General features: G+C 42.9%; 1 protein-coding gene across 9 annotated transcripts in view; it reads left to right on the top strand.

Moving 5' to 3' along the window:
* SNX10 (sorting nexin 10) overlaps positions 1-20229 on the top strand; it is a 61592-nt gene extending 41363 nt beyond the window's left edge. For 8 of the 9 annotated variants that reach the window (XM_036327820.1, XM_036327821.1, XM_036327822.1 and 5 more), the window contains 5 exons: positions 5715-5801; positions 10035-10135; positions 10529-10627; positions 17745-17957; positions 18414-20229. In XM_036327820.1, coding sequence (XP_036183713.1) covers positions 5715-5801; positions 10035-10135; positions 10529-10627; positions 17745-17957; positions 18414-18495 — 582 coding nt within the window. In that variant the 3' untranslated portion in view covers positions 18496-20229. Of the gene's footprint in view, positions 1-5714; positions 5802-8369; positions 8481-10034; positions 10136-10528; positions 10628-17744; positions 17958-18413 lie in introns of those variants that run through there. The other variant, XM_036327825.1, reaches the window with a different exon arrangement.

Here is a 20229-nt window from a genome sequence, read left to right as displayed (position 1 = left end):
GAAAGTTCGCCATCCACAGAAGAAGAGTGATATCTAGCGCTCTAACCAAGTTAAAGCTTTTCAGGATTGAAAAGATGGTTGGAGTCTTAGCACCATCGTTAAATTTGAGTGTGCATTTAAATGCATCGGGGTGTTTTTAGAATTCATTCCCCCCCAGCATGGTTTTAAAGTATGCCTTCAATGCACCCTTCTCCCAAAAGATTAAAGATTAGACTTAATGAGTAGCCATCATGGCAGAGTCTGAGAATTCCAACCCACTGAGATGCAGCGGGGAGATCCTTTACAAATCTGTGCTGCCCATCCCTTTTACAAGTAAGGAAGGCCTTGCCCCAAGTACGTACTAGGGAATTTTTAGGTCACTCCGCATTTTGCTGAAAAATTACAGTGTTAGAGCGTTTGCTGTTGGGTTCTTAATCATTTTTACTTAAAAAAAAACAAACACATACACATTTGGTTAACCTTTTCTTATTGCCAATGTTTGTATGAAGACCTCGGTGCTTTGCGTTTGTAAGCATTTCCCTTTCTTCTTTTTCTTTTTTTTATTGTTGACTCTATGTACAGATGTTTCCCTCTCTATGTAATAATACTTTACGTAGAAAAGTATACTACTGCTTTCTATTCATGCAGCACTTAATGAAAAATTTCCCCGTGTTTTCACCAGTATTTTATAATTTGATTCTCCTCGTAGACAGCTGAGGTAGGATGGACAGCCATTATTCCCCTTTTCCAGATGTGGAAACAGAGGCTCGGCGAATACGTTCATAATTTAGGAAGAGGGTGACAGAATTTCCCCCTAGTCTTGCGACCATCATTTCAGGGCTCTCCCCATGATGGGGGACATGTTACTCAATGCTTATATGTCAACGACTGGAAGTAGCAAACCAATAGGGACAATAAGCCCTGATTTTTTCCAGAACGCTTAGTCATCCTTCGTCACCCGCTAGTATGCTGAGTGGTCAGAGGTATGAGATGCTGTGGATTTTACAAGCTTAAGTTCAGAAACATTTAAAAAAAAAATCACAAATTTGTAGCCAATTGACAAGTGTGTTTTCCTAGTTTTTGTTTGGTCTGCGTAAAGGCCACTGACTCAGCGGCAGGCGCACGGCTCCTGTGAACGTGGAACATCGAGCTGTTGGAAAGATCTAATTTCCCTTTGGGTCTATTTAAGGACTCCCGCCTCTCCAGCGGAAAAACAGCTGCCGGCACCCTGAGAGGGAGTGTGGCTCACATGTGACCTGATGACTAGGATCCCCTGGTTCAAAGGGGGGTCATCACCTCGTCAGCCGTGGGCAGCCTTCTGCCTTGCTCAGAGGGCAGGCTCTGCCCACCTCCCCATCAGGCACAGTGCCCTGGGCCCACAGTGCTTTTCGGAGCCCATGGAAAGGGCTTAACTTTGTTTTTTTATCACTTAAAAATACACATTTTATTAACTTCAGAGAAGAAGGGAGAGGGAGAAAGAGAGAAACATCAGTGATGAGAGAGAATCATTGATCGGCTGCCTCCTGCATGCCCCACACTGGGGATTGAGCCCGCAACCTGGGCATCCTGACTGGGAATCGAACCGTGATCTCCTGGTTCCTAGATTGAAGCTCAACCACTGAGTCTTGCTGGCAGGGCTGTTTTAAAAAATTATTTTTTTAAATCAGTAAAATAAAATGAACTTTTAGGTCAAAGAAAAGGTTTTCATATATAATAGTAATATATTCATCTTTATGCCAGTGAAGTCATAAAGTCTGATTTTGAATATATTTTTTTGGAGAAGGGCCCATGAACGTCAGAATGTAGCCCTGAGTGTGTGGGGTGTTTGGAGGGATAAATGCTCTGGCCTTCTTTTCCTAGCCTGTTTGTCCTTGTGTGCATCGGTTTACTGATGATTGATTCATTCCTCTAAGACTGTGGATGTGTGAAAGGTACTCCAGGAAAATGAGCCAGTCTCCTCTCTCTCTCTCTCTCTCTCTCTCTCTCTCTCTCTCTCTCTCTCTCTCTCTCCCTCTCTCTCTCTCTCTCTCTCACACACACACACATACACACACACACACACACACACACACACACACACACTCACTCACACGTGAAGTGTGGACAGCCGAGGGCCAGCTTCCTGGGTTTTGTTTCAGTTTCCATCTCTGGGCAGGAGGTCCAATATCTTGACCCATTCACACTCTAGGGAGCGGGGCCGATTGCTTTAACAATTTGCTTTAACAATTGTTTCTGTAGGGCCCCTAACAGTTTAGAAAGTGCTTTTGAGAAATAATAGCCAACACACTTAGAGCATCACTATATTGTGACCTTGTTTTTATTGCCTGTCTTCTGAATGACACTAAAAACACACGAAAACATGTTAAAATAAGACCTTTTGGAACATTAACTCAGAGTCCTTATCTACTGAGGACACGGGGCGGGCAGAGGTCTCAAGTGCAGGAACAGAGGGCGCGTTGTCTCAGAAGGTGAAGCTCGATAGGTGGCGAAGGTTATTTTCAGGGAACGTGGACTGTTTCTTCTTTCTAGAATCCTCTGTGTGGAAATTCTCACTTTAGTATTTGCACAATAGGACGGAGGTGCTCTGTCCAGAAAACCCCACAGTCTTTCTTCTGCTTCTGCTCTGGTGTGTTTACCGCTTGGCTTCTGCCTGCCTCTCAGACGTGCCGAAGCAAAGCAGTAAGAAATGGCATAAGTTTCAGCCTTGGAGCTCCCCTTTTCTAGCCCAAAAGTTAAAATATTGAAAATTAAATTCCATGAACAAATTTATAATCACCAAGTGAATAAATTATACTTTAAAATTTATCATGCCAAACATAATACATTTTTGTTTTACATTATCTATTTTTAAAATATATTTTTACTTATTTCAGAGAGGAAGGGAGAGGAAGAGAGAGATAGAAACATCAGTGATGAGAGAGAAACATTGATTGGCTGCCTCTTGCATGCCCCACACTGGGATTGAGCCCACAACCCGGGCATGTGCCCTGACCGGAAATGGAACTGTGATCTGGTTCATAGGTCGATGCTCCACTACTGAGCCACACCGGCCGGCCAACATTATCAAATTTTTTTATTTTTATTTTTATTTTTATTTTATTTATTTATTTATTTATTTTTTTAAATTATATTTTTATTGATTAAGATATTACATATGTGTCCTTGTCCCCACGTTACCCTCTACCCCCCCCCCCCCCGCTCCTGCCCTCACCCCCCCCCCCCCCGCCCTGTTGTCCGTGTCCATTGGTTAGGCCTATATGCCTGCATGTAAGTCCTTTGGTTGATCTTTCCCCCTTACCCCCACACTTCCCTACCCTCCCTCCAAAGCCCGACAGTCCAATCAATGCCTCTCCGTCTCTGGATCAGTCCTTGTTCATCAGTTTATGTTGTTCATTATATTCCACAAATGAGTGAGATCATGTGGTATTTATCCGCTCTCCAGTTCCATCCACGCTGTGGCAAATGGTAAGAGTTCCTTTTTCTTCTTCCTCTTCTTAAAGAATACCTTTCAGCATTTCATATAATGCTGGTTTGGTGGTGATGAACTCCTTTAGCTTTTTCTTATCCGTGAAGGTCTTTCTCTGACCTTCTATTCTGAATGATAGCTTTGCTGGATAAAGTAATCTTGGTTGCAGGTTCATGCTATTCATCACTTTGAATATTTCTTGCCACTCCCTTCTGGCCTGCATGGTTTCTGTTGAGAAATCAGCTGACAGTCGTATGGGTACTCCCTTGTAGGTAACTGACTGTCTTTCTCTTGCTGCTTTTAAGATTCTCTCTTTGTCTTTTGCTCTTGGCATTTTAATTATGATGTGTCTTGGTGTGGTCCTCTTTGGATTCCTTTTGTTTGGGGTTCTCTGCACTTCCTGGACTTGGAAGTCTATTTCTTTCACCAGGTGGGGGAAGTTTTCTGTCATTATTTCTTCAAATAGGTTTTCAATATCTTGCCCTCTCTCTCCTTCTGGTACCCCTATAATTCTGATGTTGGTATGCTTGAAGTTGTCCCAGAGGCTCCTTACACTATCTTCATATTTTTGGAATATCTTTTCTTTTTTCTTTTTCGGTTGGGTATTTTTTGTTTCTTTGTATTTCATATCTTTGACTTGATTTTTGGGATCCTCTTGTCTGCTGTTGGATCTCTGTAAATTATTCTTTATTTCAGTCAGTGTATGCTTAATTTCTAGTTGGTCCTTTTTCATGTCCTCCATGGTCTCACTATACTTATTGAGGGACTCATTAAATTTATCGGCGGTTTCCATAAAATTCTTGAAAAACCTTATAAACGTGGCCTTGAACTCTATATCCAGTCGTTTGCTTTCCTCCATTTCTGCCATTTGTGACCTGTTTCTTTGTCTCCGCATTTTGGCTGCTTCCCTGTGTTGATAGAGTGGCTTTGTGTGCTAGGTGTCCTGTAGGGCCCAGTGGCTCAGCCTCCCCAGTTACCTGAGGTGGACACTCTTGGTGCACCCCCTCGTGGGCTTTGTGCACAGTCTTGTTGTAGCTATGCCTTGGTTGTTGTAGGATCACTGGGAGGAATTGACCTCCAGGGCAATTGGCAGCGAGAATCAGCTGCCCTGATGATGCTCAGCTGTGTAGCAATGCAAGCCGCTGTGGGGCCTGGGCCTTCTCTTGGAAGCTCTGAGTCTATCTGGCCCGGCTGCGGTTAGGTAATTACAGGTTGCAAATGGCCGGGGCATTCATATGCAAAAGCCTCTGCCGAAGCCTGGGCGGGGCGGGGTCTCAAGGAATCAAAGGGCTGAGAAAGCAGGTATGGCGGAGCCTCAGCCCTGCCCTAAGGAGTCGCGAGTCCCAGTGTCCCGGCAACGGCTGCAAGCACCTCTGAGGGAAAGCCGCTCTCAAGCTCGCCCGCTGCCAGACAGTCCAGTTTCTCCCCGTATGAGCCCTGGGTCCCCAGAGACTTCCCGGAACTGGATTTCAGAGCCGTTGGGAGCTTGTGTCTCCCTCTGGATTCAAAAAGACAGCTGCGTCCTCAGGTGCCAGACTCTTTCCTCGTGCGAGCCCCCCTACCTCTGCACTTTACTTCCGCAGCTCCTCTGGCTCTCAGTGTGCGTTTCTTTCCTTCTAGTTGTAGAATTTACACTCAGCCAGCCCTCCTGTAGTTCTGGATGATGTCCACCTTGTGTTTTTGATGCATTTATCGATTGTTGTGGGAAGCAGAAATTTCCCGGTGTTTATCTATGCCGCCATCTTAGTTTCTCCCCATTATCAAATTTTTAAATGAAGTTTATCCTCATGAAGCTGGGGTGCGTACACAAACTCATGGTCAACTCTCAGCGCTTGCTTTTCACATGACCTTTGCTGCTCTTTCTGACCTGTGTTCTGGGAAGTGACAGGTCAGGCAGTTGCCTAGACTTTTAATTGTGAGAGATGAAGAAAGCAAGAAACTGGAGAAAAACGTGAACCTGTTTTGCAGATTAAAAATCAAGAATCTGTTTTAAGGTATATTTTCTTAACTGTCTTCACATAATCTTTGAGACTCTGCAGCAGCGCAGCCAGCTTGGTATTGCATTATTTAAAAAATTACGTTTTATGGCAAAATAGTTCTTTTTTTGGAGTTTCTGTGGTGCCCGATTCATTAACTTCTTGTTTTTTAGAGGGTCATAACCACGTTGGTCAGAGCTCATTTCTGCTTTGTCCTCGTACAGTCACTCCTCTCCTCCCTCCCCAGTCCTCCTTGCAGTCCTGAAACTCGTTTGTTTATGACGCCCTTACAGGAGTTCGTGAGTGTCTGGGTGCGGGATCCTCGGATTCAGAAGGAGGACTTCTGGCATTCCTACATCGACTATGAAATCTGTATTCATGTGAGTATGCAGTCAGTAGTCATTGTCAGTCGCATACGTTTGATGGGATACTTCGACATACTTACAGTGGACATTTGTAAAGCTTTCTGAATTCAAAGAACTGAATTTTAATGATCACAGCTAATGCTTGTACCTTCAAGGAAGCAATAAGATGGTTCCTAAAGTTGAGATATTTCTTATTTGAATTTCTTATTATACCTTTGTTAATATTAATACTTCATGAAGATGTGAATATTTCTAAAATTCACAGTTAAAGACTATTTATGCCTCATTAATGGTATTTATGATCTGTGATAGCATATTTCCAGGTAATAAGTATATCGCTCGATAAATCTGTTTTGAGAGGATGTAGGGTTCTCTGGAGAGGAGATGTGCAGTGTTTCGTATGTAGAGTAAGAACGTCGGAACTGGGTATGTGCAATTATTTTGCCTTAGTCTAGATTCCGAGTAATCAACACAATAACTAGCAGTGATGTTCTTTATTTGGAAATAATGCTCTGTCATAGTCTCTTGAGCAATGTCCTGGGTGTGTGGCCTTCTGGGATCCTCTTGAGCTGGGTCAGCAAACGTTCCCTGTGAAGGGCAGGCAGTACATATGCTCAGCTCCGTGGGCTCCGCCGTCTCCCTCGACACTCCTTGATTCTGCTCTTGGAGGGAAGCCGCCTCAAACAAGGCATGAATGAATGAGTGCAGCTGTGTTCCAGTGACACTGTGTGAAGATCAGTGGCCGGCCAGACGTGGCCCACATGTTAGAGTTTTATGGTCCTGATCATGAATTAGTCACTTTCCCCACCTGATTTCGTCGGGGCTTTTCTCGGGGGCATAGCAACAGGCCCAGGTGTATCTGTGAGGACATAGCACAAGTGAAGGAACCTTTAGCCACCTTCAGTCTTCCCATTGCAAGTGACTGAGTTGGTATGCTGTATTGGACATGCAGTCACTGGCCACACACCTTCCTTCTTTCCAAGTTTTTCCAACTTAGAAAAACAAAGTAAACACTCTTATTTTATTTTATTTCTTTTTAATCCTCATCCAAGGATATTTTTCGCCATTGATTTCCAGAGAGAATGGAAGAGAGGGAGGAGGGGGAGAGAGAGGGAGAAAGAGAAACATCGACATGAGAGAGACACATTGATTGGTTGCCTCCTGCACACGTCCCTACCAGGGCTGGGAAACCTGCCCCTGCAACATAGGTACATGCCCTTGACCAGGAATCAAACCTGCCACCCTTTGGCTCACAGGCCGACGCTCTAACCACGGAGAAAAACCAGCCAGGGCCAGGCTGCTTTTTTTGGTGATTGTGTTGAAGGCCATTGCCAGGTTATACTTTGCATTTTGATATTGTCTTGGTTTTGCTCATAAAGTCACACCCGATGTAAATTCTGTGTGGGAAATTACGATTAAGCCTTTGAAAATGAAATGAACTTCGTGCCCTGGCAGGTGTGTGGCTCAGTTGGTTGGGTGTCATCCTGTAAACCAAAAGGTTGCCAGTTCGGTTCCGGTCCATGCCCGGGCTGTGGGCTTCATCCCTGGTGGGGATGTGTGCAGGAGGCAGCCGATTGGTGTTCCACTCTCACATCGATGTTTCTCTCCCTCTCCCTTAATAAAAAAAGAAAAGAAAATGGAATTAAATCCTTTAGTTGCCTTTTAGCTTCCTCTAAAACATTTATGGGTCCTTGTCACATACTTCATGGTAGGTGTGAAATTTGCTTCTCCTCAGGGAGTTAATGATGTGAATTCAGAAATGTCCACTCCGAGCCAGAAATGGTGGGTGCCACAGATATTGGGTGGTGTTCTGGTGTTTCTCTGAAATGCTAATAAATGGACAATGAAGAAGTCTTGGCTTATTAGATAGCAAACACAAGCAAATCGGTCTAGAGGAACTTGTTCAACTAGCGATCTCAGTGTCGTCTGATTCTGTTGTACAGTTCAGAGTCGATGGGGGACTGGAGAGTCCTCGATGGTATACCACAGAGCTTTGCAGGTAGAGAAGCCAGCGTTGAGCTCATTTAAGTCAATCTTAAGGGAAATTATATCAGGTACTCTGAAATCTTAGCATTTACTTGGAATTTTGTTTGTTCGTTTATTTTTTTATTTTTTTTACTTAGCATTTTAAACATGTGGACTATAGAGGTGGGTAGTCTATGGTATACATTCTCCTGAACTTGTTCTGCAAACGAAGGACTTTGAGGCAGACAGACCTTTGTCTGGTGTCGGCACCTGCTGGATCTCAGTTGCTGGCATCTACAATGAATCTGAGCAGAGACAAGTAAGGGAGCTGGAACTGACCAGTGTGGACGGAGCCCCTCTGTCTACAGTGGCTAGCTCTCTCTGGGGAGGACCTCTGCTCAGGCCCGTTAGGGCTCATTCTGCTGTAAACGCCTGCTTTCTTACTCCCCGGGGATCACATCGGCGTGAGGCCCTGGTCTGCTTTGAAATCCACACATGGAGTGTTCTTGGGCCACAGACTCCAGCACGTTTGGCTGCCCTGTTGTCAAAGATGAAGGGATTTAGACCAATCTTTCTTTTGGGGGCAGGTCTCTTAATGTAACCTCTCCTCAGCCAAGGTTTTTTGAGGAATTCCCAGATGTTCTCAGATACCTCCTGGGGGCAGTTTAAGAAGGAATGCAAAAAAAAAAGATAAGAAAAGAAGGAATGCACAGAATCACATTTCCCAAGGTAAACAACTGCTGGGTGTTTTTAAAATGATGCAAAAGTACTTTTTGAAATAATACAAATCTTGGAGGCAAAACATCTCTCATTTGGTAACGTAAAGATTTTGAAATAGAAATTTGAAATAAATATAAAGAATAGAGGCCTTCTGACAAAATCAGTAGACAAACATTTGCCAGTCTCTTGTTACCCAAAGGAGAAGTGTTGCCATTTTGCTGAGGACAGGGACTCTGGAGGTGGCTTTTTCTGCGTCTGCCTTAGGGTAGCTGGAAAGAAACCAGCGATGTTAATGGAGGACATTTGCCAAGTGCTTGTTACCATCCTCACAGCCCCCCTGGGAAGTAGGCATGCACTGGCCCACCCCTGTGTTATTCAGGGAGCTGGAGTGGAAGTGATTTGCCCTCTAGCAGAGCCAGGACTGGAATTTGGGTCACCCATGAGGATGCTTGTCCCTGGGCCTCACACCCCTTTCCACCTCAGACTAGGTTCCCTCCCACCTGCCAGAGAAGGGAAATGCTCTTCTCTTGTTTAAAAGTGATTTCAGGCCCTGGCCAGTGTGGCTCAGTGGTCGAGCGAATGTCCCATGGACCAGAAGGTCGCTGGTTTGATTACGGCCAGGTCACATACCCTGGTTGCGGGCTCCATCCCCACTAGGGGGCATGCAGGAGGCAGCCGATTAATGATTCTCTCTCATCATCGATGTTTCTCTCTCTCTTCCTCTCCCGTCCTCTCTCTGAAATCAATAAAAACATACTTGAAAAAAGTAGAAGTGATTTCGGGATTCCTGGTGATCTGTGTGATCTGTAGTGCAGGCCTGTCACGGTCATGACAGCTTCTGTGATGTCACGTCAGGGACCAGGAAAAGGTGTCTCTAGTCCCCAAGGGCTTCTCCAGCTGCTCGGACAGATGGCAGGTGTTAAAAAGCAGTGGATGACCCTCAGTTCTTACTGGTCGTTTATGCTTCAGGATTCTGTTTTTATGATTCTTTGTTGAAAGCAGTGCAGATAGGTGGGCAGGAGGCTACTTCAGGACTCAGGGAGTGAATGGCTCGCCCCAGACAACATTTATGTCAGCCCAGCTGTCTTCAGGGCTGCCATATTGATGGGTGATGTAGAAGATTTGAATCTGGTTTAAATGCACATGTAGTTTTGGGTTTAAAAATCCTATTTATTTATTTATTTATTTATTTTTAAAACGCCTGGCCAGTCAGATTAGTTTATTATTTATTTATTTATTCTTTTTAATATATCTTTATTGATTTCAGAGAGGAAGGGAGAGGGAGAGAGAGAGATAGAAACATGATGAGAGAGAATCATTGATTGGCTGCCTCCCGCACACCCCCCATTGGGGACCGAGCCTGCAACCCAGGTATGTGCGCTTGGCCGGAATTGAACCTGGGACCCTTCAGTCCACAGGCCGACGCTCTTTCCACTGAGCCAAAACGGCCAGGGCTAAAAATCCTATTTAAATAAATTTGGAGGCATATAGTGAGTCATAGATGTAAAAAAAAGCATTTTTTTCCCCTCAAGTAAGGCTTATATGTTTCTTTTCTCCGAACAGACCAATAGCATGTGTTTTACAATGAAGACGTCCTGTGTACGAAGGAGATACAGAGAATTTGTGTGGCTGAGGCAGAGACTCCAGAGTAATGCATTGCTGGTGTAAGTGACTTAAAGGGTATATCGAGGAGACTTAATTATTATATTCAATATTTAGAACTTGGATATGCGTGAGATATAAATTATGAAGGATTTTACAGGCATTCTTGATTGTAATTATAGTTTTAGTTAGTTTTGTGGCTACAGCAACTGAATTTAAAATTTATCATTTGAACTCCACCAGCTTGCATGGGTATCGACCATGAAAGGCCTCAACAATGTTTAAAAATGGGGTTTTCTTTAAATTAATATTCTCTTATCCTTATTATATAATACATATGTAATATACAGTCACTATGCAATGGTTATTATTCGTAATTTGCTTTCACTGAGGGATTTCTGTAACTAAGCCACCTCGATCTGATGATGATAAAATTTTTGCTTCTTTCTCATTAGACAACTGCCAGAGCTTCCGTCTAAAAACCTGTTTTTCAACATGAACAATCGCCAGCATGTGGACCAGCGGCGTCAGGGTCTGGAAGATTTCCTCAGAAAGTAAGTGTGCAGAGAAGCGCTTTGCAAGAGCTGGGTGTCCTGTGACCAGGGAGGGAGCACAGTGCTGTCTCTGAAATCCTCCTCATCTGCTCCAGAGCCAACCTCAGTCGTTCATTTCCTGTATTAGCGCGCCACCTTGTGGCTCACAGCTGATGGTGCACATTAGGGACCAAATCTAGAAAGAAAACAATGGACTAGTAATTGAGTCTGATGATAAATACGTGGTCCCTTAAGCTGTAAAGCAGAGCCAAATTACTTGGGAGTATAGCTGACAAAAGTAAAATTTTCCAGGAAACAGATGTGCCTTATTAAAAAGGGCACTTATTAAAAACTGTCTTTATTTACAACAGTTAGGATTGATGGACAAAGACCCGCTTTCCGGTGGGCTGCTAATACCCTCTGGGCTCCTCTAGTTTCACTCCACTCTTTGAAGGGACTATATATAAGGGGGTGTTAGATAGTCTTAGTGGTCTACTGACTCCGGATTACGTGGTGATGGGAGGTACTGTAGTGAAGGCGACTTAAATTCACACTACTATAATTCTCCGCCCCCCGCAACACTGGAATTCCCATCCCATGGGACAGCACATTGGTTTGCACACAGACTCTGAGGCCAGCCTGCCTGGGTTCAAATCCTGGCTCCATCCCTTATTAGCTGGGAGCTTGGGCCAGTCTTACCTCCTCCCTGCCTGCATTTTCCCGTCTGTAAAATGGAGCCCCTAAGAGCACCTGCTTTATAAGATTGTTGAGAGGATTAAATGAATTAACGAATGTAAAGCGCTCACAGCAGTCTGGCGTATGATATGTGGTATCTAAGTATTGGCCATTATTTGTTTGATGCACTAAGAAATGAAATAGCTTTGAGCTGATTTTTCTAACTTCTTACTTTATAGATAAGAAAATAGGCTGAGCCACATGACTACTGGTTAGGTGGCAGAGCCCAGTCACCTGGACTCTCCTTTTCTATTCGCTTCAGGATCTGAAGTAATCCCCTTTTGAGTTCACTGCATGGCACCTTAGAGCTAGCCTGAGATCATCTACTGCCTTCTCTCCATGTGGCTCACTCGTAACCGGTTTGGGTGTTAAGTATGCCCATGAATATTAATACTTATTTCTATTAGGTTGATAGAGTGCCTTTCCTTTGAAGGGGTCATGGAGACATAAAGAAACACCCAAGATTATAAACTGGGGGGAGGGGCCTGGCCGGTGTGGCCCAGTGGTTGAGTGTTGACCTATGAATTAGGAGGTCAAGGTTTGATTCCTGGTCAGGGCATATGTCTGGGTTGCGGACTCGATCCCCAGTGTGGGGCATGCAGGAGGCAGCCAATCAATGATTCTCTCTCATCATTGATGTTTCTCTCTCTCTCCCCCTCTCACTTCCTCTCTGAAATTAATAAAAATAAAAATAAATTGAGGGGGAGCCAGAAAAGAAAAAGAAGCTAGAAGAATAAAAATGACATGATATCAGAAGACCTAGTACTGAGCCGGGACCTGGGAAAACATTACAGTGAGATTCTTTTGGGCATCGCAGGCTTGAGAGAACAAAGACCTGGTCTAGTTCTTCTGCCCCTTCCCTTGGGGGACAGCTCCGATTTTAATTGCTGTCTGTCTGAGACCCAGGTGGCTGATGGCCTCTCCCTTAAGCTGTGGCCCCTGCAGCCCAAGGTGGCCGAGTGGCCTGTTACTCGATGCTGCTCAGGGAAGCTGCAGACGGGCCATTGCCTGTGAGGCCTGGGCAGCCTGCACTGGGGAGCTGCTTGTCTTCTGTAGAGGGGACTCCTTTTGTGAGGTCAGCGGACAGCATGTGTCTCTGTATTTATGTTGCTGGTTGATCGCAGGGCATGCATCTCTGACTGGGAATCACTTCATTGTTTTGAACGTGACCCATTCTTTCTCAGTTGATTTTACCAAATCCGTGACGCAAGTGAGTGTCATTCGGCTGCAGTGGGATGAGGCTTGCCCTGGGTTATTTTTGCGAACTGTGTCGTTTGTCTGCTTATTGACTGAAAATTTTTCTTTTTTTATTTTTATTTTTTTTATTTTTATTTTTTAAATATATTTTATTGATTTTTCACAGAGAGGAAGGGAGAGAGATAGAAAGTTAGAAACATCGACGAGAGAGAAACATCGATCAGCTGCCTCCTGCACATCTCCCACTGGGGATGTGCCCGCAACCCAGGTACATGCCCTTGACCGGAATCGAACCCGGGACCTTTCAGTCCGCAGGCCGACGCTCTATCCACTGAGCCAAACCGGTTTTGGCTTCTTTTTTTAAATAATATATTTTTATTGATTTCAGAGGGGAAGGGGGAGAGAGAGAGATAGAAACATCAATGAGGAGAGAGAATCATTGATCAGCTGCCTCCTGCACACTCCCACACTGGGGATCGAGCCCACAACCTGGGCATGTGCCCTGACCGGGAGCCTGGTTCATAGGTAGACGCTCAACCAGTGAGCCATGCTGGCCGGCCGGGCTTGTTGACTGAGTTTGGTGCGGACTTCATAGTGCAGAGTGTCTTGGATCAGGAGCTTGACGAGCTGGGCTCCAGGTCTCCCTCGAGTCTTGGCTCCTGGTTGTTTTCTGGCTGGATGACCAGGGAAAAGTCACTTCATTCCTTTGAGCCTTGGCTTGCTATAAGGGGGCTGTGGTGTTACCCATGCATTGTTGACCCCACTAGTGGTTGTGTCATTCAATGACGCATCAAAGGAAAATCTGTTTGTTAAGTGACTACTTTGGGCCGGGCTGGGTCCTGGGGTTACCCGGCTGCACGAAATGAACACAAATCCTGGTCCTTTTGAAGCTCCCAGTCGAGTGGGGAAGCACTAAGTGTGTATCGGGGGGTGGCTGGATTCATTACAATTGGATTAACAGCCAGAAGTCGAATCATAGAACAGGCACCAAGTTCTCTTGTGATGTCATTTGTTCCATAGTCTCCCAGCTGATGGTGCTTCTGTGTGGTTTGGACCTGAAGAAAGCAAGGAGTCTAATACCACATGGTGGCTTCAGGCCTGACCTAAAGGACCCTCCCCCCCCACCTTTCTGTGTTCCTCAGATTCTGTCCCGTTGTTTGCCTGGTTTGTGTAGGTGACAACCTTCCGTGTCTTTGGCACCCCTGGTGTCCCTCAGCTCAAGCCGCTTTGGGAAACGATGTGACATACCAGTTGGCCACTCGGCACTGCGCCCTGTCCCCAGCCTGAGACCCATTATTCACGGCCCCCTCGATGGCCTGCACCCCGTTTGTTTGTAGAACACTTTACTTTAGGCGTTGGGAAGGAAGACGTCACGCATTAAATAGGAAGTCTGCTTGTGTGGTAGACTTCAGCATGCATTTTACAAATCCGGTTTTTATGTACGTTTGGAAGTTATGAGCCAAGGGCACTCAATATGTTCAAACCCTTCGAAACCCAACTGTCTTTGGGCATGTGTGTGTATGTAATATAACAGATTTTTTCACTTAAGGTCATTGGAGAAACAATACATATTTAATAGCGAACTACATATCCAGGTCAATCTTCATGGAGGAATTAGAAAGTTGTTTCTTTCACTGGGTGCCAAAAAAATAATTTATACCATTTATTGAACACTTGCTATATGTATAGCTTTCACGTTTTTATCTCAATAACGACAATCATATAATTTCCTTGTCTCAATTTTATAGACAAGGAAGTTATAGGAAAGGTGGAGGCACTATATTACAGTTAGTTGAACTCTTAAATGCTATATTTGGTCAGTATGATTGTGAGATTTTTCAAATATATTTATCTTTCCTCAATCTTTGCTATAATCTCCCTTTTGGACTCCTCCCCCCTCCCCCGGATATTTATAAATTGTCAGTCATTTCTACAAATAGTAATGGCAAAAATAGACTAAAATTATAAATTCTGTTGGTAAGACTCCACCTGTGAAAATGGCACTCCGACTAGCTTTTACGTTTGATTGATGTCACAATGGGAGCAGCCCTCCTTGACTGAATCCATCCCGTTAATCTAACTACACGGACCTTACAATGTAGGCTTTTGTATTACAGTTTTGTATTTCTTTAAAATTAAAGGAATATTACAGTTTTTGACCAAAGGATACCATGGAGACACTGTTACACACACACACACACACACACACACACACACAGTTTTTATGTCATTGTGTTCAATAGAGGGCACCACAGCACAGTTCATGAATGCCTTCCATGAAGATTTGTGGGCTTTATGTTTTCTCATGGTAAGAGGTAAACAGGCTGAATTAAAATTTTTTCCCCCTACATCAAACTGCTAACCTTCCAGGGGTGATACAAGTGCGTAGGTATGCCATTGTGCTGGGCACAGCAGAGCCAGGGCGCCCTTAGGTGGATACTGTGTTTTTGCATAGCTATATATTGTTCTCAACTGAACCAATACATAATACACCTAATAAAATCACGTCGAGGAAAACCAGATTTTTCGACTGCATCCAATTCAAGGGAAAAACGGGTTTTGCTTTGTGTGGTTTAACGTTCTTATGGGGAAAGGGATAACTTTTGACTCGTGTGGTAAATAGCTTTTCACAAATTCCTGTAACATTCTAGAGGCCGTTTTTTGTCCCTTTTGTAAAGGCTTGAACATTGTATACGCTTATTTTTCTGGAGGCTTATAACGATGACATTTTATTGACTGTTTTACAAAGGACTCTTTGTATTAAGTTTGAAGTTGATTTACTGCGATTTGATTTGTTTGTGGAAAATGCGGCGCCAATATGACTAAGGTAAAAATAGGATTTAATATTGCGGCGATGGCAGTCACAACGCTCGCTGATATGTATTAAGCCAGATGTAATGTTAAATGAACTAGTCATGCTCACCGAGCCAGGGGGGGATGCTCTCAACGGTATTTTTAATTTTGGAAGGAAATATCTGACTAAAGATAAAAATCATAAATATATGAAAATTTTTTTGCACGTTTAAAACTCATACCCGTGGAGCACAGTGGCATTCATGTAGCCAGCCAGGCCAAGGGAATTAAAAACCCAGAGCGGGTAGCAGATGTACCGACGCTGGGGTTCCCTCCCCAGCCACACGTTTCTCTCGCTCAGAATTGAGAGCTGGGTGTGCCCGGCTCCCTCTCGCTGTTCAGCGGCGTGTCCTCCAGGTGGCAGTGTTCAGCAGAAAACACTGAGAAATAATGAGTCTAATGTACAGTAAAATTGGAAATTGAATTATAGCTCAGGAAAAAAGACAGTAGCCTTGAGGTCCCGACGAACCTGGGCTCTGATCATTCTGGTTTGCTGTACCCATGTGTTAGGGTACCGGCAAGTTAATAACCGTGCCTGAGCAGTTCAAGGCTCAGTGGAATTGCTTTGGACGTGAAATAAAGCTAAAATGAATTTGTGTCCAATATCATTGGCATTAGTGCTCATTACTTTTGCGGTGTAATGCCTTGAACCATCTAAAATCAATTTTAAAGATTACCTATTATTTTATAAAGAAAATAAAACACATTTCCACCAGAAACAAAGCAGTAAGTATAATCCTATGAACTGGTTACTTGCGCCACGGCTGGCAGGAAACACTCCGTTCAAACTTCCCAGTGAATTCAAGTTCCTGTGAGTGGGTCCCGGCCACAGACACCTCCTCTGGACCTGAAGTGTTTAAAGCAAGAGCGGCAAACGTTGTAAATGTGGAAAATCTCAATAGTAAGAGGAGTTTGCCACGTTCCTGCGTGTACTTGGTAAATGAATCTTCATCATGTGATGTGGAGGGAGAGGAAGTGTGAGCTGCGTGGCCTGAGATTTTGCCTTTTTAAAAAACGCAGCGGTTTTACGTTTTCTTCCCGTCTGTCAGTAAAGAGTATTTTTTAAAACTACAATTGTAAGCCTAGGGCAGTGATGGCGAGCCTTTTGGGCTCAGCGTGTCAGCATTTTGAAAAACCCTAAAACTCTGGTGCCGTGTCACATATAGAAACTTTTTGATATTTGCAACCATAGTAAAACAAATATTTATATTTTTGATATTTATTTTATATATATAAATGCCATTTAACAAAGAAAAATCAACCAAAAGAATGAGTTCGCGTGTCACCTCTGACACGCGTGTCACAGGTTCGCCATCACTGGCCTAGGGGATGGCTACCTTGTGGCGTGGATACTGCGCCTTTCTAGACGTTTGCCTTCTTGAAAAAAGGATTCTGTTTCATTTTGAAGGAAAGGAAATATTCTAATGTTCTTGGACTTCAAATGTGAATGACCAAGAGAGATGTACTTTTTCTAGTAACTTGTTAAAAAATGCATGCATGACAAATCCCATGTTGGGCAAAATTATACTTAGGGTTTCGTATTTTAGTTTCGCCTCATTATATCGTTATTGAACTATGAACAAAGACAAAATTATCATACGTAAAAGTCTTGGCTAAAAAGTTAAAAGCAGTTTTTATTTAAATGTGAGGGTGTCCTTTGGCAGAGAAAACACGTTCACTGCTAATGTGAACCTGAGCATGTGTAGATTCGGCTACAGGCTGGTTTTTGCTCCTCCCTGCCGTTCTGAGGGACTAGTTGAAATCTGTACTCTCTTTGTTCCACTGAAGATTTTGGAGAAATTTCTGGTTAGTTTTAGGTATTCAAAAAAAGCCAGCTCTCAACTGAGCCCTTGTAAACTTGTACAGAAGCAAAGCTGTGAAGTTTTTCCAACAAAGAGATGACTTTTTAATAGAACTTTTAATAGTAGTTGAAAGTTTTGATGTGTCCGGACAGCCTAGCCCATAAAGATCACAGAATGGACATGCTGGTTGGCAGTAAAAAAAATTTTTTTTTCAAGTGGAATACATTTCTGTGACTCCATAAGCAAAATATTTCCGTAATTAATCCACATGGCCGTAACAGATGGTTACATGGAAGAAATGTCCTTGAAGTTATTCTTTTAACAGATGTTCTTAACCATCAGCTTCATGTTTTTACTCACCTAAATTTCAAAATAATTGAATAGAAGTTAACATATGCTTCCATCCCTTTTAATAGGCAGAGAGCATCATGGATGCAAAGTTTGCCACCGTCGAGAGATGACTTCGGTGGCTCATTTTGGATGTTTCTCTCTCCTGCCCTATAGGTGTTCATCCCCGTTCACTGACGCTCTCTCCTGTTTCTCTTACACAGGGTCCTACACAACGCGCTCCTGCTTTCAGACAGCAGCCTGCACCTCTTCTTGCAAAGCCATCTGAACGCAGAAGACATCGAGGCGTGCGTTTCTGGGCAGACTAAGTACTCGGTAGAGGAAGCAATTCACAAGTTCGCCTTGATGAACAGACGCTTCCCTGAAGAAGATGAAGCCGGAGAACAAGAAAACAATGTAGATTATGGTTCAGAAAGGTATTTCCTTGCATTTCCACGTAACACGTACGTATTTATAGAACACGTAGCACACACACGCATGTGTAGGGATCTCTACACACACTTTCCTTTTTTTGTTGATATAATCCTAAGATAATGAAAAAATTAATTGACTGAGATTTTATTGAGTTGTGACAGCTCATCATAGTAGTCTTCACACACACCTCCACACTGAATTAATGAATGCAGTAGAAATTCAATTATCTGCATTCTGATTATGTGACTTTCATTTAGTCAGACTTGAATTATTCGCGTTTAAATTATCTAGCTAAAAAAATATCCAACTGCACTCCAAATGGCTAATTAAAAGTCCAAATTTCCTGTCTCTCTTTGTGACTGGAGATAATTAAAGTTCTCCTCTGTTACTCAGGCTTTGAGTGTGTTGTGAAAACCAATTTCCTCTTTTTATTATTTCCCCCCTCTCTTCTTTTCCAGTTCATCCTCCGGGTTTGGCCACAGTCGTGATGACAGCAGTTCACATGGGTGTAAAATGAGCACAGCTCTGCAGGAATCCTGAAAAAGAATTCTAACATGACCATCTTAGGAACAGCAAATTATGTCCAGTCATAGGGAGAAAGCCCGCTCATGATCTATTTTTACCTAAAGCTCACTGTCACGATAGTAGGCACTTAAATTCTTCAAGACGTTGGGTTGTTTACTCATGCTGTTTTCATGTTGTCTTATTTTGGCTAAGCTTCCGTAAAAAGCTAAAGGCCTGTGATTGCAACGCTCTCCTCTACAGGCCAACATTATTGGTAAAACAAGATCCTGCTCCCAAATGACATGGTGTATGTGTTTCAAAAAACAACAACCTGGTTGCTTTTACTGAATTTGAAAATATAGGTAAATAGTGAGCATTTGAAATCCAGACAGTGGATTCCTTTTTGAATCAACGGGGGCAGTGTTAGCGTAAACACAGCATGTATGAGCTTAACCACTCTGAAGACTGACAACCTAGACCAGACGGCCTCGCTTAGACATGGGGCTGATATTTTGCGGGTACCTCCCCCGCAGCACCGGGAAGACACTTTGCTTTTGGGTATTTGGACTCTTTGAAGAGAGTTTAACCTTGCCAGTATTCTGTTTCACACTTAGGTGGGAAAAGTATCTTGGGGACAGAGACATGCTAAAATAATGTTTACATCCCAGACAAAACAGAAACCGTGCCAGTGTCTTTGCTTAGACTTGCAATATGTAGATTAAGAAATACAGTCTCATTGTCCAAAAATCAGCTTTAACACATGGTTTCTGGAGACAAATCATTTGTTTTCATTATCTTTGTGTAATTGGAATTACAGGTTAATGATTTATTTTCTGACTAAATGTGCAGTTTCCTATCCGTAGATAACTTGGTCAGTGGTGGTGACTTGTTACTGATCTTTAAGTTAGAAGTAGGCTCTTATAAAAGTAAATTTAGTGTTATCAGTAAGTATTCCCATAATTTAGAAAAGGATATAAAAATTAATTATTCATTTTTTAAAAAAGCCTTTTCATTTTAGGTAGCTTCCAGAGGATTGGTGTAACTTAAAATAATTTAATACAGTCTTTTTTTTTTTTTTTAAATGGCCCAAAGAGAAAACATCTTAAACTACATTGAACTTCAACTTTCAGATGAGACAGCACTTTCTTGAGACAATTACCCAAGCTTCTTCCCTGTCGAATGGTACAAAATATCCCTGAAACTAACAGCAAGGTATTTTCACATACCTGGGGTAACTTGTTGCTTTAATTAAATGTTACCTCACCTCATCTCCACTAGGAGTTTAAAAGTTACTGTATTATTAAAAAGTCTTTGAAATGCTTGTAACTAAGAAGCAATAGAAAAAAAAAATTAAATTTAGAATAAGAATGATGCCATACTTTCTCCTTTTCATTTTTGTTTGGTCTAAAACATTATTGAACTTATGTAAATATTCTGATGTAATGTATTGGGTCTTATTACTTTATCACCTAGGACTCACTATCTTAATACAGAAAAAAAGAGGCTTAGCAATTTCTTTTTATCTGGCCAACACGTAAAGTTTACCCTCCGATCATTTAAGAGCGGATCCCAGCTCCTCAGCGACATGTATTTGAATCACATTATTTCTGTTTTTCAGCAGTTTTGAAAAGGATGTATGCTACCAGTTGTCATATTATTTTTAGATGATGTAAACAGCCATCAAAATGGATATTAAGTAATGCCTGATACTGTGGTATGCAGACTTCACGAGATCACCGTTTTCACAATAAACATGAAAAAAAAAATCAA

Source organism: Myotis myotis, unplaced genomic scaffold, assembly GCF_014108235.1.
Source record: "Myotis myotis isolate mMyoMyo1 unplaced genomic scaffold, mMyoMyo1.p scaffold_m19_p_11, whole genome shotgun sequence".
Classification (NCBI taxonomy): domain Eukaryota; kingdom Metazoa; phylum Chordata; class Mammalia; order Chiroptera; family Vespertilionidae; genus Myotis; species Myotis myotis.
Note: the sequence above shows the minus strand (reverse complement) of the source record. Positions and strands in the feature narration are given on the sequence as shown.